The sequence below is a fragment of the Pelecanus crispus genome, chromosome 3, assembly GCF_030463565.1.
Source record: "Pelecanus crispus isolate bPelCri1 chromosome 3, bPelCri1.pri, whole genome shotgun sequence".
Taxonomy (NCBI): Eukaryota; Metazoa; Chordata; class Aves; order Pelecaniformes; family Pelecanidae; genus Pelecanus; species Pelecanus crispus.
In genome coordinates this window covers 90324161-90349459 of record NC_134645.1, presented here as the reverse complement: position 1 = coordinate 90349459, position 25299 = coordinate 90324161, and the positions used below count along the sequence as shown (strand labels likewise).

At 46.0% G+C, this 25299-nt stretch overlaps 1 protein-coding gene across 1 annotated transcript in view; it reads right to left on the bottom strand.

Moving 5' to 3' along the window:
* BACH2 (BACH transcriptional regulator 2) overlaps positions 1-25299 on the bottom strand; it is a 46244-nt gene that overhangs the window by 10582 nt on the left and 10363 nt on the right. Inside the window, exon 2 of the mRNA XM_075708248.1 lies at positions 5275-6819. Within this exon, the coding sequence (XP_075564363.1) occupies positions 5275-6819 (1545 nt within the window). The remainder of the gene's footprint in view (positions 1-5274; positions 6820-25299) is intronic.

Sequence of the window (25299 nt, the reverse complement as noted above, 5' to 3'; positions counted from 1 at the left end):
CCTCACCCCGTTGTCTACTGGCATAGGTAAAGCCTTCAAAGCACCTCTTCTTTTCAGGTGTCAACGACACCAAGATGGCAGAGGACTGTAAGAGGAGAATGGCAAGCCCAGGCAGTGAAGATCTACCATGGTCAATAAAACAGGTCTGAAATGGGCTTGATCAGCAGGTCCCACTGCAAACAGACTGTCCTACCTGCCGCAACACAATTGATGGCCATGTAGTTGCCCACGGTCAACTCCAGCCTCACCTCCTGAGGGCCGTGAGAGGTGTTTGGGTCAGCAAATGCTGCCTGAGAGGGCACTGCTGTGCACTTAGTGGAGGCAGCCTGGGTAACATTTTGATTTGCCACCTGCCTATGAGAACTGGAGGAAGGGGCTAGTCCCATGGCTGTGGGCTTTAACCCAACAATCAGAAGATGTGGATGGAGTTCTCATCCTTTAGCACATGACTCGGACTTGTATTCAGATCACACACCATTGGTGCTTAAAATGCTGGGCCGACCTCTTCCTGTTCACTGCTTGCAGCGACCCCAGCATCCAGCCCTACAAAGGGCATGACAATACAATATTCCTGCCATTAACAGGCTTTTCTCTGAACAGGGATAGCACGGAAACTCTGACAGAAGCCGTAGGTGCATTTCAGAAGGGCAGATCAGGCAGTGAAATGAGGGGGGATAAAGTGCAGTATTTCTCTGAAAAATCTGCTTTTGCAGAAAAATAAAAGAACTGGAAAGAGTCCTTCAAGAGCTCCATCAAGAGCTTCAGTTCAGGGCATAACAGAATTGATTGTAGGCTGCAATGAAATAATACAGTGTTTAAAGGACCTTCCTGAAATTTCAAGCTTGTAATGGAAAACTCTCACTGTTGTTGTAATCCAGTAATTCTCTGCTACCAGCATGGATACCACTCCTACTGAAGAGAGGAAAGAAAACAAAAACTGACATGAAGTTTATCTTGCAAGACCAATGTTTGACAAGACTCCATTTAACCAGATGTTGCCAAACACAACTCCCAGTGCTCTGCTGATGCCGTCGAGGGTCCTGGTCAGGAGAACATCCACCAGAGAATGTGGAGAGTAACTTTCTCACTTTCAAATTTATAAACCTAGTAAGATCAGGAGAGCTGGGGTGACTGGTCACCAAATTCTGGAGAGGAACTACATACAAAAGCAAGTTAACACCTTAACATGCATTGTCCTTGGTTGTCCTTCTTTCTACATAACACTCTTCACTGAGTAGAAACATTAAGCAATGAAGAAGACTCAACAGGTAACTCAGCACAGATGCAGTAGATTTCTGGTAGGGCAACTTTGGTTTACCCCATTTTACTGGGGCTCTGACTTTGCTAAGTATCAGCAGATGAACAGAGAAAGGGTGGCTGCCTGTCACTTAACATGGAGGGTTTTGGACTCTCACTGAGGCTTATTTGCCTACAGTATCCTCAATGGTCCAATTGCATTAGCTCTGCCTTCATGAACATTTCCTTTGAAAAGTGAGTCACTAACCCAGGCGGGAAATTCTTTTGAAATATAAATGAAAGACACATTGAATGTAATTCTCTAGATAGTAATAGTTCTTGGAAAACTCCACCTCTTACCTCCTCCTACCCTTGTTTATTCTTTTCCTAAGAAAACTCATTCATCAAATTTGACTGAGCTGAGATTTTTTTTTAACTGGTTTAGCAGTGCAACCTTTTTTACAAGTTTTCTAGCAAAAAAACCCCTCATAGCTACTTGCTGAAGAAAATGAATATCAAGAAAAGTAGGTAGAGCTGAAGTTTCTGTTCCTAAGTAGGTTAACAGATTGACAGACTACTTCCTTCTCAACGATTCATTATTTCAGGGCTTATTGTTTTGTTGTTGCTATTTTAAGCAGGATTGTCAGAACCTGCCTGCAAGCACCGAGCGTAAGTCTTCTCTCTAGTATTATATCCCAATAATTGATTTTTAACAACCTGTGGAGGCCTGAGGGAGCTGGGTGAAAAGAGCAACATAAGCTGTTAAATGTTTCTGTAAAGTCCCATCAGGTCAAGTAACGGCCCCGTTCCTGCAACGCAGTAACACAGGGATACCCCACATTGCACTTGCTGCTTCTATCATGAACCCTTAAGAAAGGGAAATCTCAGAAGATTCTGGGTGTCTCCCCTAACAGGAAGGAAAACGAAAGGCAAAGACATCCTGGAGAGGATTTACCAGCGGTGTTACGGGGACCACCACCTCCTCTGACACTCACACCCCTGCATGGGACAGGGAGGCTGGCCACAGAGCAGAGGCACCTTCACCCACACGGCACCCACGCCGAGCACTAGCACTGAACAACTTGGCTATGTGCTCCTGAACGGCATCCGTCTGCGGGAAAGAAGAGTGCCCGAAAAAAGCAGAGAGAAGAAACCTTTCACCTACTTCTCACACAATCAATACACTGACAAATGATGTTTTGTGACATTAATTCTGGCACTGACAGCACATCGGGACTGAAATCAAGACCAACAAGGTCCAAATTCCAGGGGAACTGAGCAGCCCTGTGAGATAACTGAGGGTCAGAGTCCATCAGCCTTATTCCCATCAGGCCGTCCACCCAAATGAAAGCCCACCCGCAGCAGAAGAGCCTGTGCAGCTGCTCTCTGGAGGGGCGAGCGCCTGTGTGTCGCCCCCAGCTATCTTATCAGGTGCTTTTTGAAGAGAAGCCCAGCAAACACTGTGTGATCTGATGCGACAGAGGGCAAGGGACCCATCTGGGAAGTCGTCAGGACAGCAAGGGCAAACTGACAATTTCGGGAATGGAGAAAAATTCCCATGCAGCTTAAGGGGAGGCGAAGGACAGAAAGCAGTCCATTTCAGACTGCTGTGAGTGACTCCTGCTGTTTTAATAGCTGCTGCTAAAAGTTGGTAGAGCGACTTATACAAGAACTTCCTGCTGCCATTAGGTATTTTCTACTGCCTGGTTTAATGTAGCCTTCACTGAGGTTTGCACCGCAGCGGATCTTGCAGGATTGCAGGATACACACCCCAAGTCACTGTATAAATACAACATTGTTTAAAGAGGCTGCAATGTCCTTTCTTGTATTGTTAACAACCTTTACAAATTCATCTTTCAGACAAAATCTATACCGAAGCACTGGTGTGATCTGTTTACCCTTTGCTTGCTCAGGATACTGCAGTACAACCTCACAGAGCATTAATTCCTCACCACATTTTTAATGCCTAGCAGTCCTAATCAAAATGCCCTGGGGGAAAAAAAAAAAAAAAAAAGCCTTTATCAGCAGTCCCAGGGAGAAAACTTGCTCAGCATGGTGCAGAAAATCTTCCCAGAAGGAAACCAGCAGCAAAACCAGGAGGGCAGCAAACCCTTCCTAGCTCTGCCCCAGAGCCAGACACGTCTGCCTGCCAGCGGCACATAGAGATGGCCCCCCCATACCCCACCCGCTTGCTCCTCTTGTGAATGTCCCTCCTCTCATCCATGCTCTCCTGCACGCATTTGCACACTTTTTTTTGGGAAACCACCAACAGTTGCCTATACCCTTCTCATTTGACTCTTCTGGGCTCATTTCTGCTGCAGCATCTCCACACAATTAGCCGATTATGACAGCTAATTAGTCATCAAACCTCAAAAGGCTAACATCCCACCCTTTTCACTGCCTCACGCTGTGCATTAGCCCTTGCTGAGCAAGCAGCACATGCGGGTGGGAGATCCGATGCTCCCCTCGGTCCCACTCCCTGCTCCCTTCTGCCCATCTTAAAGGCAGGACTTCACCAAGTAACCTTGGTATCACCAAGCAGAGTGGTTCTGCTGTAGGGCTTCCCAAATGAGGTGCTATGCATAGTATCCCAGGCAGCCTTCCAAGGAGACTCCTCCCCCTTCTGCATTGTCCCCAGCTCAGGACATGGGGACAAATAACAACCGTACTCTCAAAGCCACAGGTACAGCATGACAGGGCTTAGGACACCAGAGGCTCCCCAGGCTCTTCAGCTCTTGCTTAGAGCTAAGCAGAAAACCACCCAACTAAAGGAATCATCCGCGTTTGTCTGGAAGGTATCTTCCAGAGCCTGGGATGTAGCTGGAATAAGGACAGAGGGATAAAATAAAGTTCACTCTTTCATCCCTAGCCTACAACTGAGCCGAACGGTTCTGTCCTGAGTGCTCACAGCACGTGAACCCCCCAAACTTGCACTCGCTACTCCCCATGCTGAAGCAAAAGCTCTCAGTGGAGCATTTCAGTATGACTAGAAGAGCCAGATATGTGATTTCGCCCAGACGTTCTCCAGGTCATGCAGTTTCCTAATGAAACTCTATGAAAACATCCAGTCTTTTTTCAGTTTCTGGGTTCCACAACACTTCTCCATGATTTAAGTCTTCCTTCAAACTAGGGACTTCACACAGACAGTTTATGTGGTCACGGTTAGTGAGTTATCACTGCAGCATCTTCAGCTGGTCCATCTCTAGTTTTAAAGCGGGCCCTTCTCCCTCTCACGGGACAGCTGCATGACAATTCACAGCTTGCTCTCCAGTCCCCAACCATCCCCCTGCTGTCCTCCTAACAGTCCTGTAACTTAAAGGGTAACTTCTCTTTGAGACCATTTATGCAATGGCTGCTAGAGGTTGCCACCAAAGAAAGTGGGGTCATGGGCAGGAAACATCATGTCCATTGTCACTTAATGGAGGCAAAACCCCATTACCTGCACATGCAAGAGAGAGAGACACACACACATACACACACACACAAGATGACTTGAACACCATTCCTACAGCCGAGGGTGGCCAGCTATGCTACTGTTGAAGTAATTTCACATCTCTTTCTCCTCCCACTCTGTCTGCCTCCTCTACTCAGGCTGTTAGTGATATGCAGCAGCGGCTCTTGGTGCAGGCTGCCCAACTCTTGGTGCCAGCAAAGGCATGGCTTGAGGTTGCTCAACACACTAGCAGCAATAACAAGTTGAGCTGGAACCACCTTGGCAAACCAAGGATGAGGAATGGCACTTTGTGCCATGGGTGAGGGAGGGAGAAGGACGGTAGACTCCTAAGCACTCATCATTCAGCAGTTTGCTATTGCCCCATGCCCAAATTCTGATAACTGCCAAACACCTCGGAGGTCAAGCAGACTTATTTATGTGAAGTCAACCACGTGCACTCAGCTGACGAGATAATGAAAAGAAGTTACTCTTTGCCTCTATAAACAAAGTAAGTGCTGGGGAAATGCCAAGTCATTTGGGAGAATAAAGGAGTGATTAATTCGGTCACAACGACTGCGATATATGAACTTATCTTAAATCCCTACCTCATGCCCTCTGTCTTGCACAGGACATGATTCACTGTCTGCTTCTGAGAATGACCCAGACTCATCGCTGGAGTTTGTTCCATAGGATGGCTCACATTTAATCTGGGCTCGGACTGGGTTGTACAATCCGTCCCCCACCACGCCGGGCTCCTGGTGCTCGGGCGCCAGGAATCGGGGGCCTTGGGAGCAAGGGGAAGAGGAGAGCTCGCAAAGACGCAGACTGCAGGGAGAGCCGCCGCTGCCGTCCTCTGCGTAGGAGTAGGAAGAGCATGAGCTGGAGGTTCTGGTTCTGGTTTCCAAAGGAGGAGAGCGAGGGCAAACTTTAATTGGCACCGGACAGCTGGTGTTCGGCCGCATCCTTCCCGGCAAGTGATCAGCTGTCAGTCCGCTGTGCGAATAGGTCTGAGAGCTGGGGAGGGACTGACTACTGCCAGCCCACAGACCCTTTGGCACAGTCTCAGTGAGGTCTTTGTCCAAGCTGCTCACACCAGAATATGAATGCACCGAAGTGTTTACTTGGTCACAAGCGTTTGAAGAGAATATAACACTCCTCCTGTCCAGTTCCCCTTCTTGCTTACAGAGAGTTTCAAAGCCGGGCCCCCTGAGCGGTGATCCCACTGTGAAGTTGGAAGCATCCTTCTGCATGGCATGGGACTGTCCATAGTTCCCCGTGAAAGGGACGTAATCAGTTTTGTGGTCACCCTGAGTTGTCCCTTTTTCAAAAGGGCATGCTGGACTCCTGCCAAAGTGCTGTTGGGAAGTGCTGGGGAAGCCAACCAAATCTATGCTTTTTGTTCTGTTGAAGAAAGACCGCAAGCAAGAAGGAGAGGACCCACTTTTTGGCCTGTCGACGCAAGTGGGGCTTGGCTGTTTCCTGTCCATTTCAACATCCCCTTCTTTATCCCTGATGTCAGGTTCATCTCCAGACAGGCAAAGTGTGATGCTTTCTTCATCGTTCTCTTCATTCTGAGGCTCGCTTTTTATCTGCCCCATAGCAAGTCCTGATTTGAGGCCATTTCCAGAGCTCTCTTCGCTGAATGTGCTTGCAAAACCTGAGGTACTGATGTGTGATGTGTTGTAGACATTCTTGGTACAAGCAAGCTGGTATTTCTTGTATCTGGGGTACCGTGTTACTGCATCTTTGTCCAAATTGTCCTTGCTATCTCTCAGCATGTCAGAGCCAGGCAGCATCCCTTCGCCTTTGTCTGCTCCAGCAGCAGTGGTTTCAAAATTGAAGGGCTCTTGGTGCATCCTCTCTCGTGGGCAAGATATTTTTGACGTCTCCGATTCCATCGTCTCCTCCTCGTCTCCATCTGAGTTCTCCTCATCATGCATGCGCTGACAGGTGGTATCTTTTTTGCACAGGAACAGGCCATCTTCGTTGTTCAGCAGTTGCGTTTGAAGGAAGCTGAAGCAGGAGTCCTCCAGGTTGTGCATGCGCAGGAATTCAGCGCAGTGGATGACCTCCTGGATGTTTTCTCTGCTGAGTAACAGCTTAGCAGTGTAGGCAAACTGTAACAATGGACCAAATCCCCTGACAGTGACCTGCAAAAAAAGAGAGAGAAATTGCCAGCGTTACCATCAGCTCTTACTATCATCCCAAGTCTTTCATCACGTAGTTAGATAACCTAACAGATCTACTGTCCAGAAGTAAATACTGCTCAGTACCAGTTACTCATCTATCAGGTCAGCAACGATGCTACATCCAGTAACTAGCACTGCTCCCTTTATGTTGCTCCTGTACATCATTGTACAGCTTGAGCTGAGCATTACTTTTCCCAAATATCTTGAAGACCTACGAACTGAGCCTCCGCTGTAATAAAAGACTGAAAAAACCAGGCTGGTGTGGACGCTGCTAATTCTTGGATGGATCTTATTTTAACTGTGATGCAGCCCACCACCCGGAAAGCATCAATTAAAATGTGATTCTTCTGCCCTGATGGAAGCTCTGGTGAACAGTGGTTTCAAGTTTAAGATAACGATTAAATACCAAAAGTGTTTTGGGAAGGAAACATTTAATACTATAGAAAAATTCAACAGAAAATATTTTTCTGCCTCTTTCAAGAGCAAACTGGTTCCTTTTTTTTTTCTTCTCAAATTTTTGCAAACCATTGCTGAATAAATAATAGGTAAGTACTGACTGCAGAGCTCTTTGCTCCATCCCATGGAGACTATTCTCCTCATACTGGTCCTGATTTTAGTGAGCCTAAGGTACAACTCACAGGAAAGAAATCCATATTCAAGTGATAGAAATCACTCCAAGTCCCACCTCAGTACTTAATTTTCTACCATTTTCTTCGTAGAACGACTAACAACTGTTTCCAGGAGAGTGATCTCCAACCAACTGTTCCAGGTCTGAGTTATGCACCCCTACTCGCCCTTTTTTCTCATCATACCATCTATGCTATAATTTACATTCACATATCATATATTAAAAAATACACACTTTCTCCCCAGAATAGTTTACAGTGATATCTTCACATATAACTATCAAATAACTTGCTAAGCCACATGGTGAACTATAGATATTGCCTATTTTTTGATGAAAAATGTACTGGCACTAACTTCTGTTGCATTTTTCCCCCACAATGGGCAGGAAACAAAGGTACTGGGAAAACTCTATTCTTCATGAAGCAGTGAGAGGCTGCTTCAAAACCAGGGCTCACCATCAAGGATAAAGGTTTCTCCACAAGAAGGAGATTCAGTGGTTTGGCCACTAAGTTGAGATTTGGGAGACCACAACTCGATTTCCCATTGCACCAACCACCTTCTACATGACCCTGGCAAGTCACTTCAGTCTCGATTCACCAAGACACCTTCCTGCCTTGCTTGCAAGTCGTATTCACAAACCTGAGTTTCCTGTGCCTTGCATACCGTGGAAATGCATCTAGATGTGATTTAGAGCAGCCAGACAGCTAAACCAGGCAACAGCAACCACATCTGGCACCTATATGTGCACCTGTACACCTCTGTGAGGTTGGGATGCACAGCCTGCAACCTCCCTCTGGCTGTAGGTGTTTCAGGGTAGGTGTTCCCAGCTCAGTTTCGTCTTTTAAAGCAAACGAGAAGAGGAAGCACTGCTGTCCCCTTTTCATGAAATAGCCTGAAGATCAGAAGAGGGACCCAGAAAGTAGGAGATCAGGTCCCTTCCCTAGGCTGTGAGGATTCAAACTCACATTTCCCAGCTCCTCAGAAGGATATCCTATCCAGTAGGTATGGGGTACCCTCTGAAGGTGAGCTGCTTTTCCCTGTCCTTCCAATTGAATTAACACCCCTGAGCAAGAAGCTGCTCAAGAGGTCGGCACGATGTCAGACTGTGAATTTGTGATGGTCTTATTTGTGATTAGCATAAATCTGAGTGAATAATTTGGTTCATCCCAACAAAAAGCCTATAAATTCTTTACAATGCCTCAGGACCATTGGTACAGCTCACAGATTTTCATAGAAAATCCTGACTTCCAGAAACAAGTCTTTGTTATTCATAGATCTGCACTTGTGATGCCGGATTATGAAGATAGCACAAGTGGTGCAGACTTTGATGGAGAGAAAAATATTTTAAAACACCTCTAAAATCGCTCCCAATAGCTTTTCTGTACATAATATTAATGCTGTATCTGCTATTTTAAGAAACAGTGCATTTTCATGCACATACTTACATACTTGCACATTCCTGTTTTACAATACGCCTCTGGTACAAAATTGCCTAGATTTACAGCTGGCTATTAAACTGATCTCTGCTTTATCAGTGTTACACTTTCTGCCTATTTGTTAGATTATCAGCTCACTAAAGGCCTATCTGCATTTTATCTATGCAGCGTGATTAACAAAATTGCTTGGGAACTTAATGAGCTACTCGCAGGCCAATGTTTCTCTTTGATAAGATCTTCAGTGTGGGGGCTTACATATTCCTACACATCTTGTAAAGCTCCACGGCAGCGTAGGTCCGTACGAGCAGCCATAAATACCGTCTGGGGTTTTTGGGTCCCTTTTGATGAGGAGGGACCCTGGAGCACAAACCCAGCTCTCCTGGCAGTTGTGTCACTTGGCCACTAGGTGGAATGACTGGAAAGCAAATTAAAATAATTTTCTGTGCTGGGCCAGGGTTTCACCTGCCTGTCCGCTGCCCCGGCGCAGGCATGCTGCAGAGCCTCGGGCTGACTCATACCACCCCACAGCAAGGCTGTCTCCCACGCTGACTCAGGTTTTCACTCCCAATAAACCACCAAGATAACAAACAGCAGCAAGACAGCTGTTACAGATGTTCTGCGCTGGATGTATCAGAAGCAGAGCCCGAGACTGTGCCATGGGCTCCCCACGATGCATGGCAGATGCCTCAAGTGAAGGATGATGAAAGTGCTGGTCAAACGTGTGCCTTGACTTCATTACGAGATCTTACCCGGTTTCACAACCTCCCTCACTCTCACAATCTTCAAATCCAAAGGGGGAAAGTTTATTTTCAAGCACCCAGTGCTTGTCATTGCCCTCAGGGAGGACTCTCTCAAGTGCCAATGCTTGAAACTGTACAAACAATAACTTTGGTAACAAACGGATGCAAAGCTTGCTGCCAAGTGTGAAAGCCAGTGCAATCTCTGTCGCCTGAAGCTGTCTAAATATTGATTCGGCTCCTGTAGTGGGTCCCCTGCCTCAGCCCCACCAGCTTTGGGACCACCTGCATCTGATGCATTCTGGCAGGAAGGCTGGAATCGAGGCGCTGGAGCGTAGCTATGAACACTGCACATTGGGAAAGAAAAGGCTTCGAAGCTGCATGTATTAGCATCGCACACGCATTTCTGTAGGAAGAGGTAAGAATAGTCTTCTAGAATGATTTGACCTGACTGATGCATCCCAGTGAAAACAGTTAGTGAAACCAAGCTGATCTGTGTTTGCAGAAGGAAACAGATCGTTTCTCTGATGTAACAGTCTCCATTTACATGTGAGAGAGACCTTTGTTGGATGGGTAGAACACATGCAACAATCTCAGTTTATTTTTTCCCCTACTGTAAATAAGGTGCCATATGCCCAAGATGTGTTTGCTTTCAAACCTTATTTTCCATGTAAATTAATGTTTAATTAGGCAGGTCAATTTGCGGGAACCTCCACTGGGCACCTTGTCCAAGCTCATATGCCAAGTCACTGTTTCCCTGCCCCCCAATCATTTGCCTTATTCCAATTTCTACCCATTTCTACTGTTTAAACGGAATTGACTGGATACAAGAAAACCAGGCACAGAAAAGGTAAAACGTACATATAAAACAACAATGCCCACACAGTCAAGAAAAACAAAGCAAAGATTCCAGTTTCTCAGAGGCTTGCTTTCCCTTATCTTTCAAGGCAGGCGAGAGGAGGACTTCTCTTGTGTACTTGAAACATGCCAAACACCCCATGAAGTCTAAGGATGAATCACTTTATTTTGTCTTGCTCCTGTCCCCAGCTGGTCTTGTATGCATTAAAACCTTTCTGCACACCTACTGCACAGAGGACACGGGTACTGCAGCCCTACCTAAGCCATCTGGCAGATCTTCTTGCTCTACAGCAATCCAAGAGATCAAGCACCGGGGGACCACGTGCAGGTCCTGCCTCTGCCGTGCTGCCACAGGTACACTACGCTCAGCACGTGCTATGGACGTCTATGCCAGTTCAGCGTTGTGGCGATAACAAGCCTGACCACTGCTAAGGTGAAAGAAAGAAAGTTCTCCAGCCCTTTATCTGCCACTTGTCTTTCAGATTGAGCTAGCCAAGCCAGGGGACGTGTTTTGTATGTCCATGCCCTCATGAGTTTATGATACTGAGGAACGGGCTGGAAATAACGGAATGATATAATCACCGTCAAGAGAGTTGTTAATCAGCATTAGCCATATTGAATTTACCGGCAAAATACAGACAGAAGCCCTGCAGAAACTAAGCATGCAAAATCTATTTTAGTTCAGTCTGACACTGCTTTCCTCCTTACAGAGTCCTGTGGAGTGCAATGCTCTGGTTAGTTTTAATTGATTTAAGTGACCAGACTTCCACTACTTCCTTTGGGAGATCATTGCCAGACTCTACTTAAAACCTCCTTGTGAGGAAATCTTCCTTCCCTTATTTTCCTCCATCACCTCTCATTATATTTCCTTGATGCATTCCGGGTAATGCTTCTTCCTTTTGGAGAAATAGTTGTATCGTCATTATACTCTGCCTTCCCTTCTTCTTTGGTTGTTATTATATCATTAACAAAAAACTAGCTAATTCAAGGACACCAGTATTGATCACTGTCAGATGGGAGAATAAGAAATTGAGACAAGAGTCAGCAATGAGAAATGCTAGTAAAGAGGGAAGCATTACAGATGCAAATATAGACTGTTTTCAGGACAGCATTCTTCTAGTACTGGGCATGCACTATTCTAAAATTAGGAGGAGGATTAGCTCACTTCCACGTTAGGAACACTGTATTTTCATCAGGGACTTCTAGGGCAGAAATTCTATTTTAAATGTAGTTGTACACACACCCACAGGCGCCACGGGAGACACAGCACTGTGGGCGAATTCTCTCTGGCTCCCCGTTGTATCGGGTCTCCTCCATGAGGGCCGATCAAGCATGCTGTGGAGGCCTCTGCGTTGTTTTGAACACACGGGATGTGGCTTCAGAGCACATGCAGAGGTCTGATATTTCTGCGGATGGGCTGGACTCGTTGTGCGCTGCAGAGTTCATCAGTGCATGCTCATTAGCTGGCTGCCCAGACTTCCAGATGTCTCAAAATCCCAGACAAATAGACAAAATCCTCCAATTCTGCACAGACAGTATTTCTTACGGGGGGAAAAAAAGGTTATTTCCAAGGGAAACATGGATGTCTGGTAACCCTGCTCCAAATGGCATCTGTATGAAAAGCTGCATCTGGAGCGGGGAAGGTCAACCCCTGCAAAATGCCAGCAAGTCTGAGTTCAATTTAAAGAGGGGAAAAGTGATTAAGGGCAAGGAAAGATCACTGTAAACATGTAGGAATGTAAAACTTGGCAAGGCAACATCTAAAATGGAGCAAGAGAATGTTTACAGTAATCTGATGCATACTAACATCAAGAACAGAGAAGAATTGTCTAGTTTGCTATGGGGTGCTATTGCAGATTGCAGTGAGAAGAAACTGAAGAAATGAAAATGTAGGGATTTTTTCCAGACTCTTAACCTAACAGCGAATTCAGTGAGATCTTGGGAGGCTTTCCAGAGAAGATGATGGATACTTCATGTCCAAGTACTGCAAAGCAAAACTAACAAAGCACAACCTTGTTCCGGCGAGGTGGGCTTTAATTTGGTAGGCTTTTCCAGGCCTAATTTCTGTGTTAATGAGGGCACAGTGCAAATGATCTTCTAGAAAACAGCATCAAAATTCAACAGCGAATGTACATGCAGTTGTTCCTTTTCAAATAAAGCATACCGGGGTCATATTCAAAGAACAAGCTCATTGGTGGTGGCGTGGGAGGGCAAAGCCCCCTCCTCCCTTCTGGGGATACAATGAGATCTGGAGAACGTTAGTTGCTAAATCCTACCGAATTGGGGGTAAATTAGATGGTCAGACCTTCAGACTCACTGAGAACGCAAAAGTCCTGACAGAGCAGCACAGGCGCAGATTATTATCTTTATGCATTTGAGTAGTCTTGTTGAAATCAATAGGAGTACTGATGGGTTTTCTGTGAAGCATGCAAGTTGCTTGTAGGATTATGGATTATATTTTTAGTATTTTGATTTTCAGGTTAAATTCATCACCAGGCACCTAAAACCAGTTAGAAACCCCTCATCTCTAATCTCCAAACATCGATTTAATTATTAAGCCATTTTGTGGGGAAGGAAGAAAGGAAAATTGAATCAAACCTCACATGCTGAATATCAAATCCCAAACTAAATATTAATTTAAAAAAATTGGATAGAAACATAGAAGAAATGCGTCCGTTTCTTGCAGAACTCAAAATCAATGTTATTTGCATACTGTTTTGTAGCGCACCTACTGTGGTACCCATTTTGTTAACCTTTCAGTGTTGCTATTGCAGTCTAAAAGCATGTGTGGAGATCTTTTAAATCCATCTCAAGCCCTGAAGTTTGTCTAATAAGCCCAAGGATGTAGCAAACAAATGACTAACTTCCACTCGGCCAGCGTGTTTGTAACACTACAACTTATATAATCAAACACATGCTGGAAATAGGAGAAAAGATTAGTGACAGATAACTGCTGCTATTTTTTTCCACAGTCTGAAGAAGGTCTCTGGGATTAAATATTAACTCTAATCTTATTTGCTAAAATTAGCGCACACTGTATTCTTTTTCTTTTACAGCCGATTGCAAGTATAGCACAGAAGTTATTTTCAGAGTGTAATCTGATAACCAAAATCAGTCACCAAAGCTGTTATTCCATTAAGAGTTAAGAGACTTCCCGGTTATTTACTCAGTTATTTTTACTTGGGATGGTGGAGCCTGGCAGATCTTGTTTTTCCTAGCTTGAGCTTATTTGGTTTTGGAAAGCTCTCTGAAAGATTTATATATTACTAGGCTCAAACAGGTCAGTCACATGTGCAAAATCAATGGTGCTAGATATCATGGTTTGTCCCTATATGTGCACAAAGTAAGCCTGCACACAGTCAGGAACTGTTTTGAAACCGTGATCCTTTTACATAGGGTGGGAACATGCAGGAGGCAGGAAAAAGTCAAAAGCAGAGATGATAAACAGCAGAGTACTTTTGTAAGCCAATGCCATGCCACTATTTTACTGCATTTCCCCCTCTTTCATTTAACAGCATTTAAATGTTCTCTCACCAGCAGCTTATGGATATATTTCCCCTATCTGCTCATAAAGCCGTGAGGCTCCTAAAATGAGTAATCGCTCTTTAAAATTCGACTTGGGTGAGAAGCATCATATGCAGGTATTTGTCTTATCTGGGCTTTTAAACAAGAGAGGAATGTGCAAGTTGCTGATGGATTAGACCGAAAAAGACAGGCCTTTGTTTTCACTCTAAACCCACTTTTTTAATTAAGCAGATACCCTGCTGGCCCCAGTTTAACATTCTGCCACTTCAGGTAGCACATACAGATTTGGGCAGAAGAGTGACCCAAAGTCCAAGTGATGGTCTGGCATCTCCCACATCGCATCACATCGCATCACATCACAGCGCAGGGGTGGGACCACACCGCCAGCACGACAGACACCTCTGGGCATGAATGCATGCCGGGGGAAGGGAGAACCCGGAGACACAGCTCCTTTCTTCGAGAGGCTGATTTACCTAATTTTTTGTTTGTTTGTTTGTTTGTTTTTTAGCAAAAAGTCCCACTGAAAAAGCTGCCACCCGCAAAGCCACACCGAGGCTGGGCTAAGGGACATCCTGATATCTTTCCAGTGCATCCTCCACAACAGCTTCTTGAGGCATCAGGCTGAGAGCTTCAAGGAGATGCTTAACTCCTGTTAGTGGTACTGCTATGAAAGATGCCACATTGGAAGCGCTCGACCAACTTCCAATTTTGTGCTTTCAGGAAAAAAAAATGCACAGGTGCCCCCCTCAGCCTTCCCCGTTGAAGTCCCAGCTTTCAGCCAGATGATGAATTTACACTAGAAGCCCTGACTGCCTATGTGAGAGTATTTACAAATCAAAGGAGGAAATCAAACGACTTCTCATTTTCCTCTCTTGGGCGTAACGAACACATCCAGGGGCAGCACTTCAAAGGGCCTCCTCCCTCCCCACTTGAAAGGGAGGGAGAGACCATTATCCCTCAGTGCCCGCAGAGCATCACCATGCTCCCAGGTGGCCGGTGCGACCGCAGGAGGTGAGACGGGGAGGAAGGAGAGGTCATTCACACTAGACTCGCCTCCAGGATGGGGAGCAATAATTGCAAACCGTGTCCATCGCCCCGTGAGAAGTGCGTCACCGCTGACGGCGGGGCAAGTGGCTCGGAATTGATTGCCAAGCGTAAAGATGGCGTAAACAGCCAGCAGATCGATGCCCACTTTATTGGTTATGTCAGCATTCGACCGCACGTGACTTAGGAGCGCAAGAGTTAAGGCACCCGCATGCTTGGGTTTTTCCGAATCAAATTCACTGCGGTAATGGCCCCAACTTCAAAGCATTCTCAAAAATCCTGGCCCCCAAGCCTGAGGCCAATAATGTCAGATGAACCAAAAGGGGAGACAGAATCAGAAGACATCTAAGAAATAATAATAAAAAAAATTCAGAGTAATAAAAGTAAAAATAAAGTAATCTCTGATCCAACTGCAATGCTTATTTTAATCCACAACTTCAAGTTTTATTTCACCTCAGAGTTATTGAAGCCCAGCTGAAATTCTTTACACCTTTCAAAAGTGAGACTGGTTTCAAATCAAAACAAAGAATTTACTTTTGGAAATCCTGACAGTATCCCTGGGCTTTTTCAGCATCTTTCCCATCCCTGAAAATTTTAAGGGGAAATCAATTTGTTGAATTTGCCACACCCTTCAGAAAATATACTGTTTATTGTGGAGGAAGGTAGCAATCACCAGGCATAAGCCTCAATACTTTGCTGCTGACACATTTCAGTGGAGGAAACAGCAGGCATCTTTACCAAACATAGATGAATACACTTGCAAAACCAAAAGGCTACAGGACTGGAAGACCCAGGGCTTTTCCATAGCAGGGATGCACCGCCTGGATCGCATCTACTCCAACCATCGGTCTCCGGCAGACGTCCCCTGGCACACCCTGTTAGGCAGCTCTGGGTTGTACCGTCTGCAGCGGTTTGCTGAGGATAAGGGAACATTCGCCTGCACGGCCGCTCCTCCGGGCCACAGCCCAGCAGGAGAAGCTCAGCAGCCGAGGGCGGCAGGTCTGCGCGGCAGCGAGGGGCTGCCGGCGGGGCAGCCGCGCAGGCACCCAGGCACACCTCCCGCTGCCAGCCCACCGCGGCGCAACACCTTCGGCAAAACAGCTCTTGGGCTGGAGGGGGGAACTTCTTACAGCCCTGCGAGCAAACCTGCCACGTGGTGCCAGTCAGAGCCCTTGTACTGAAGTCAAACACTAGTTTATTAAACCAATAAGAGAACACTGCCTGTAATACTATGCATCAAACTGGAGGAATGACAGCTGAAGTGCCACTGTTTGGAGAAAACACCTTAACAAACTTCAGCAGAAGGAGACAAAGTTTTCCTAACTAATTACCTGGTTTGGCCTATGTTGTCGAAGTTAGAGGCTGCCCAGGGCGTAACTAGAGAACACAGAAAATTCAAAATTATGGCCAAGAGAGTACCTGCAGGCAAGCATAAGTGAAAAAGGTTGGAGGAGAACTTTCAGGCTGCTGAGGTCAGACTGTGGCTGGAGGTGTTAGAAAGAAAATTAGAGATGAAGATGTTTCAAATAACCTTTGCTCTGAAGGAACAACTCGGCTACGACATGACTAAATCAACAAAGAACACAAAAACCAGTGGCACTAATTAGCAGTTTAAACACTCAGGCATGAACTGGAAGATAAAGCAAAGGGAAATATGGCTGTGATATCCGGCAGCTTGCAAAACATTTGTTTTTCCAATGCAACTTGCACCTTAAGAAATCTGGAACATGGTAACGAAGGATGACACCGGAGGGTGGCTCAGCAGAAATGCTACCTTCTCTCCTTGGGTGCCCGTGCAAGCCATGCTGAAACCAGCTGGGAAGAAACGGGCAGAAACTAACAGATTTTAACCCAAGAGCATCACCAGAATTAAAATGCAACTGTAATTTAAAATTAAAATCAGTCCCACATTTTTGGAAAAGGAAAACGAAACTGACCCCCAGATTAAAAAAGAAAAAAAAAAGAGAGAAAGTGTTGAGCAGTGAGGAGGGGGGAGGAAGGAGTGGGAAAGCTTTCACAGAATATAAATTGTGAGCGAAAAGTCTGTGAAAGATCTGTTTAGGTGCATATCATGAGCCAAAGTGGGGAGAAAAAGGGAAAACAAAAAGCAGTTTAAGACCTTCGAGAATGAAGAAAGAAACTCTAGAGGCCTCCAAGTTACATTGGGAAATATCAAAATAGGCAGAAAATGAAGATGCGTGTAGAAATTTGCTAATTCAGAGGGTGCTTAGAGGAGTGGTTCGGAGTTTCTGAAGCTGCAATTAATACACAAGCAAACACAACAATACAGAAAAATTACAAAGACCTGTAAATTACTCCAATACGCCTCTTTCCCAAGCACGGCAGAATTTATTTATGTGACTAAACTATATAATACAGTGTATTAAATACACAGTGCATTAAATACACTGTAATTACTTTATAAAAACAAGGCATACTTCACAGCAAGGCATCTCACTACAAGCCCTACTATTATACTTCGTGTAGCGTAGGAGAGGAAGAAACAGGCTCTGTCAGATATGATTTAGGAAAACACAAGGCTGCACTCTGAGGAAGAGAGCTAAATCAGAAGACAAAGGAGCTGGAGAAGAAGCAGGCTCAGGAGACGGGGCCGGATAACATCCAGTGCAGCTCACGGATGCTCTGCCGTGGTTTCCACAGGGCTGAACGATGCCAGCGCTTCCGGCACTGCCCGTGACTGCGCGCCAGCATGGCACAGCATATAAAATCACTGGCATCCTTATGCCAGGGCAGCAGAGAACACAGCCCAGCAAATACCACAACATTTCAAATCCAGAGACGCTTTTGCTGGGCTGTGGAAGGAACAGAATGTCAAAGGCTTTACTATTGCACTTCACGAGGTAACCAAGCAATTACAATTATTAACTGGTAGGCTGAAACCCTGTATAAATAACCCAGCTTCCTGCAGGCATCGTATTTTTAAAACAAAACCTGCCAAATGCTGCATTTGTTCCAGTTTTCCTTCCCTTCCTCCCCCGCCTTGCCTTTTAATTTCCGGTATTTGAACACGCAATTTTTCTGCATTCACCTCAGTTTTGTTCTTGCATGGCTACTAACAGATCTGAGGATTACGGTGGCTTTTGTTCCACTGCTTGGCGATCACATTTCATCAATGATGTCTGCTCAGCTCAGCAAAGCAGCTTTGCAGGGAGAACCAGCCACTGCTGAGATGGCAAAGTTGGTCCCCTCCTGTCTTCCATGAGGACCAGTTAACTCCTCCTGCGGTGGCCCAAAAGGTTAGCTAGGCTCCATAAATCCCACCAGAAAAAATCGGAGGCATTTGCCTTCTTGCTGAGATTTCATGTCTGCTGCGAGCAAAGGTAAATGGCTCTTTTAGTCCCTAAAGGAGCGCAGGCTCAGAAGGAGCACCCCGCAGTGAAGGGGTGGAAGGCAGGGAAGGACGGGAAGGATGAGCAACAGCATCCTAGTGCAGCCACAACCCCACGCCCGGCTCCAGGCTGTCCCCAAGAAATTGACTTCTCCCTTTCTGCTTCATATGTGAGATTTTTAGGATCTACCCAGAAAGTGAGGGGTAGAAAATGCCGTCTACTGTAGGAGCCCTAGAAATACTCTCCATGTAGAAAAATGAGGGCATTTCCAGCTTGATGTGTGACTTCTCTGTCCTGGGAGGGTGGAAGTCGGAACTTTACAGCTATTTGTGTGTGTGTGTGCCTACATATGCTCACGTGCACCCACACATGCTAGTGTGAGAAAGAGACTAGAGAACGTGAATGTGTGTGAAAGGGACTGAATTAGCCCCATCTGCTCCGAAAAGATCATTTTCTCCTTGGATTTCTATTACCATTGTATCATTGCCACACTAGAGTGCTTCTAAAAGGCTACAGCTCTGGCAGCCAGCATCATTACAGCTGCTCAGATTATTAACAGTATAAATAAACTCTCAGAGACACTACTAAGAAAATATTAACTACAATTATCACTGTCTGATAAAATAATGAACAGTGAAGTGTTATTCTGCTGCCTCAGTCACCAGTGTGCATTTGTGTGCGCTGTGAGTAATGAAAAACAGTTTATTTGCATACTGAATCATCCTGGAATTGGTTCTTGCTATTTTATTTTATTTATTTTTCTAAAGATCAAGCAGCACAGGCTGAAGCTCTGTGTTTGCAGAATTCAGTGTACCCCGCCTCCTTTCCCGCCGTATATAATCCCATTAATTCCAAGTGAACAGAAAGCCGTGCCCGTAGCCATGCACACGTCTGTCGGAGGAGGGAGATGGGACAGTGTGCAAGCTACCAGCAGCAACTCTAAAACCTCCTGATGGACTTTTATTCTTGGGCCTCGTTGCTTTTTCTCCCTAGACAAGGAGCAAGGGTCCACACGATGTCAATGCCGTGTTTGCTGTGTGGATCCTCCTCGCCTTCACCTCCTCCGCTGGCCTGCACTGCTTTGGCTTTGTGAGCCCGTTTTTCCTCACATTCCCCAATGATATTCCTGAGTCCTGTCCTTTCTTGACAGCAGCGGGAAACTCGGGCTCGGTTTCTAATTAACAGAAGTTATTACTTCCCTGCAAGCACTGGGGAAAAGCGGGAGATGGGAGCAGGAGCCTCTCGCCCCACGTCCCTGCGCCCGAGCAACACCCTCCTTGGCAGCTGGAGGTCGCAGGTCGGCCTTTGGACGTCATCATCTGTTCGTTAGTGGAGCACATTCAAATGAGGAGAAATAAGCTACCCGGGCCTGAAACCTCTCACTACAGGGCAGACGTGACGCTGAAGCTCCAGCTCAGGCAGCCCGTTCTCACGGCCACAATCCAGGAGAGGCCACCCTCTTTCGAGCGGGGCCCTGCGCATTAGTAACGACCCATCCCTAATTAAAGATGTCTTGCTAGGAAGGCGCCGAGTAAAGCCCCCGCTTCGCTCAGCTCTTCCCTCCCAGGCCACCGCAAGAGACCCGACCGCCGGCGGGGAGGGACACAAGCAAGGGCCCGGGGCAGGCGGCCGGCAGGGAAGCGGCGCGGGCCCGCAGCCAGCGTTTGCTGCCCCGAGCCCCCGGTGCTGAGGGCAGCTGACACCGCCCGAACGCAATGGATGCGAAAGCGATGTTTTCTCCATCAGGGCTTGGGGGGAAAGAGACGATTCAGGGTGATGGCAGGGCGACACGGTTAGCACGAGGCACATTATCAAGCGGAATACACGAGCTGGGCCGTTTCTGCCTGAGCATGCAAGGCCGGCCCCGGGGGACAGCGTCTGTCAGGCGCCTGGGGAAAGGGCCGTGTCTCAGCCAGGTACGGAGGAAAATTAGAAAGCCAACAGACAGGGGCAGCAGCAACTAAACGCAACCAGGAAGGAAGGCAAAAATGCAATGCTGAGTGAGAGAAAAGGGAAGGGGGCACTTTCTAAAACAGCTTCTCTCAGTCTAGGCCAGAAAAATCCTGCGCTGTACCTCCAGCGTTTTGATCCCACTGCCCTTTTTCTGTGCTCTCTTCCATCATTTCTCCAGCATCCGACACTCTCTGCCTGGCCCCCTTTCCCCATCTACAAGCCTTTTGTTCCACCAGCCCCCCTTTCTGCGCCCACTGCCAGCTCCGAGCAGCTGGCCGCAGCGGGACCACCTTTCGGGTTGCACTTGCACCCCCCCGCCCCACACGCGCCCTGGGGCTCTCGTTGCCCACATCGGTACGGCAGGGACAGAGGAAGAAATGCACGGTGCAGAAACAGGAGGGAACGTCGTCCTCGCATGTCCCCCTCTGCCAGCTGCGGGGGAAGGACAGCTCGGAGGCGGCGATCTCCCTCCAGACAAATCAGTGCTAGGATGGACCTCGGCTCCTGGGAGGGGAAGAGTCGAGCCGCAGCCTTCCTCGCTATTTTCCCTCCAGCATCCTCCCTCTCCTCATTCTCTGCAGTTGGCCTCTTTGGGCCGCCGAAGCAGGTTAGACGTGGCTTGCCCTGAATAAGTCATCTACATTAATTTTTCCTCTTTAATTAAAGAGTTCTTCTGTGAAACAATCTATGAGAACTTTGCTAAGGGAAAGGAACCAACATATTGCTCCACACACGTTTACAAAGACAAATATGCTCTCTCCAAATTTTGTTCCCCAAAAAGCCCCTGTGGAAGGCAAAACACAGAGAATGGTAAAGGATTCACTGAAGAAGAACTGAAGTTCATTTTAAATCAGTGTACCATGTACAAATGCTGTCTTACAAACAGGATTATTTAATTTAAACCTTAGATCTGTCAAGTTCCATTACTTCAAATGGAGCCTGTTGTTTCTTGACTTCATTATAAATCAGGATTATATTACAATTTATGGTAGGTAAAGTCACTGCTTCAATAGGAGGCACTAAAAAAAAATTACACAGCACTCAGTAAATAGAGCAAAGTCATTGCACTGTTCTTGAAAGGCAAAAAGTCATCTTGCTAAATGAGGGTCCGAGCTGTCCTGTACCAAGACTGTTCCTAATAAATAAAAGACCTCTGGGAAAAGTGCTGAGCATACGCTGGATCTATTTTCAGCTTGCATCAGCAGCTGCTGCCCCTGGGATCGCATCTTTGCTCGTACCCTACACCATATGTAATCACTCCAGTGCTGCAACCAGTAAGATAATGAAAGAGCATGGCATAAATCTATACTTGAGTAGAATGCTAAATGAGAAAAATAATACAAAAAAGGGGGAAATAAACCACATTTTCAAGTCATTAGGAAGAAAGACTTTGACATATGAAGTGTTGCAACCATTAATAGCACTTATCATATAGAGTGGAGACAAAGAGACAAATTAATCAAACTGACAGAACTGGGACATTTTATGCTAATGCAGGCTCCTGGGTTTTCGTTTGTATTCCTCTGTGTCTGGAAAACTGATACCATTACAGGGCAGGAAATTGCATGAATAACATGCAACAGATCATAAAAATTCACACACTAAGTGCAGAAACACTGCCAAAAGCACTGTAAAAACAAGGCTAGAGACCTCAACAGAGGAACTACCAACAGCTAATGAATGCAAATAAGTACAGGAATATTTCCCATCCATGCATAACAATGAGACAGAGGCTGTGACTCCGCAGTCTCCAATAGTGTAGGTAAAATAAAGCCTGGAGAGCGAACACACAGATAGCTGGGGGGAACTGCTGGCCAAGCCAGGGTCTGAATTTGTTTGCAGTATTGAAGCCAGCAGTTTAAAGCCACTGGGGAACTGGCATAGCCAAGTGCCGCCCCTGTCTACACGTATTGCTATGTTCGATTTAATTTAACGTTTCAGGTAGAAGAGAGAGCAGGAAGAGGATGAAAGAGGAAATAAAACAGAGCCACAGAACAGCACATAGTCACACAAAGCAAAAATCCCCTCGCCCCTGTGCAAATCCACAGCACGCAGTAAAAACCCTCGCAGATAAAGACATCTTAAACATCACTCGTTTGGGAAATACAAAACGCTGCTGTCCAAAGCCACAGCTACAAGTGTTGTAAGGGGCAGGAAATGGCAAGAACTACAGGAATGCTGGGCAGGGCACGGTGTAACGCAGGACCTTGCCAAGGTTACTTCATTTGCTGTAAAGGCTTCTCAACGACCTTTAAAAAACCTTGGCAAAACAGAGCACTGGTGAAGTGCAGAGAGCTCATCAGCCTTATAAACAGCAAGTGACAAATATGTTCACTCGATGGGCAGCCACGGCATTTCTCATCGCTCTCCGTTTTTTAAAAAAGTGACGCTTCCCCCTTGTACGGTAGCTACCATACAAACTAAGGCGAGGACTAACTCTGGGGGGTACAAGTAAAGCTGATACCTTTTGGAGCTGCGTCATTTCCAGCACTGCTCTCACCTTCCCCAGAATAGAACGATACACAGCTGATAGGATTGAGCAAGAGCATTTACGTGCCAATACTACATGCATAAAGAGGGTGAGGAAATGCCAGCCTGCCCAGGGGTGGCTGCTATCCTGAAGAATGCGTAGAGTTCAAGTCCTTCCTGCATTTGGTGCTGGAGGACTCCGTGTTCAAAGGCGGCAGGACAGAAGCTGTTTTACCCCAGCAGGGATGGGCACGGGGAGCACACAATACAGAGCCCAGCTCTCCATCTGCTCTCCAGCAGACCGCTGCGGAGGTTTTACAGAGTTTTAGCCATGTGAGCAGGGTTTATCTCCAAACCTCAAAATCTCTTTCTGTTCCTCTGATCACTACTAGAGTCTCAACAGGGTGCTTGGCATGGTACCAAAAAATGGCACACACACACGACAGCAAGCTGGTCCAAAAGCTTTCCAAAGACAATGATGGTGTAACCTTTTTTCTAAGGGAGAAATTAGAAGCAGGCATTCATTTACTCCTGTAAATATACATCCACCCGACAGACAGACAAAGGTTGCAAGCTGCAAACGGAACAACTTTCTCCCTTCCCTTAAATAATAATAATAAAAAAGATAGCACGGACAATTAGTTACAAAAAGGCCTTATGAAAACCTCAGCTTTAAGAAATTTTAGTATTGGGAGGGAAATAATTTGTCAAATAGTTATAAGTATGTTAATTTCTTCTACTCTTTACAATAGCAATGACACCTTTGAAGTCTCTTAAGAACACATATGACACCTGACCCTTTCTCTTCCTCTACCTGCAATCAAAGCAGTTTGAGAAAAGCATAGTTAAGAGTAAAATACCCATTCCTGAAAGAGACTATTTAGAGAGGTCTTTACTACCACCTTACCATTCAACCAAGAGGTAGAAAGCACAATGACAAGATATGACCACAAATTCTCACGCTCCTTTAGTTACGCAATTCCTCTTCAGAAAACCAGTTTCAGAACCGGACTGTAACCTCACCAAATAATTCAGAGTAAAACTGTATCTGAGAACTAAGCTGAGAGTCCAAGAGCAGATGATGCAAACAGTCTGGGCCCCCGAGGCTGGGATTGACTTGAAACCCTCTGAGCTCGCTGGGAAGAGCAGCTTACGGTGCGCAGCACCCATCTGCTTTACAGAGCTTCTTGGAGGAGGTCCAGCACAGCAGCCCAGACAGCGGCTCCCGCCAGGGTCACCTCAGCTGTGGTCCACCAGCTGAAGACAGAGGCAAGAACGTGATCAAATCCTTGTCTTTAACAATTTACCTGCCTATGCCCTCTCAACCTTTCCAATTGGAAAGTTCATGCATAATAGTGAAATAAATCCTGTGAGAGAAGGATTGGGCTCATCTGTGAAAAGGAAGCAAAACTAAACCAAGCCTGAGATAGCTCTTACTGGGTGTTCTCAGTCCTCCAACTGCAAGATACATTGAAGGCAGGGAAAGAAGAAAAGGAGTTATTGGTTTAAAGGTTTCTGCCACTACTGAAAGCAACTCTTTCTGCTTTCTGAATGCTATGACAACTTCGTAAACGTGAACAAGTTTCTTTGTAGAATGCCCCAGTGCCTATATATGTCATGGGCAGCTCTTCATCCTTCACTTCCTTGGACAATGGTGTAGATATTATTTGTCCTCAATGGCTACTGCTTATATAAACTGGGCAAAAATGACAAGGATAGATGGCTCTCACAAAAGACAGGCAACTCTCTAATTTTTGTGTCTTGCATTTGACAAATTAATTCAGACATTTAAAACATAGCCTTGGTTTGATGTGTCCAGCCTCCTGAAAACTAACGAATTCAAGGAATAGACAGAAACTGCTTGATTTGGCTTTATGTCCAGACAAAAACTCCATATGCAGAAAGCCATCCATGGGGGAACATGGAAATCTGCAGTCAGATAAAAATAAGGTTAAAAAATACTTCAACAGACAGATGGAATGGCTGGAGACCCATCCACCTCAAGTCCAGCTTCCCCTTCTGGAAGCAGAAATGAGCACTAGTCCTCTGTGGAAAGCAGAAGGGAAGTTGTCAGGATTTGTCTTTCCCCAGCTTTTTCCTGTCTTGAAAGGTTACTGGCTCCAACCCTGCCCTTTGAAAGAAACAGGAAATAACTTGAGCTTATTTTGGTTTTACTTGACCAAGAATCCCCTCACAGGGAAATTTTCTCTGAAGGCTGGCTGTGTATCTGGACAGAGAGGTGGCAAGGCATGTTGTACTACTGCTGTGTGGTCAGAGATGGAAAGATATTTTGCTTTCAGAGTTATTTTAAGACTTGTTTCTTACTAGCTGCAGGCCCTTGAAACAACGGACCACAGGTCTGAATTTCAAAGGTAAGCAAAAACCCAAGACATTTCCCACAAGCAAAAGCTTTACACACCCAAAAATGTAGCTTCAGACTCC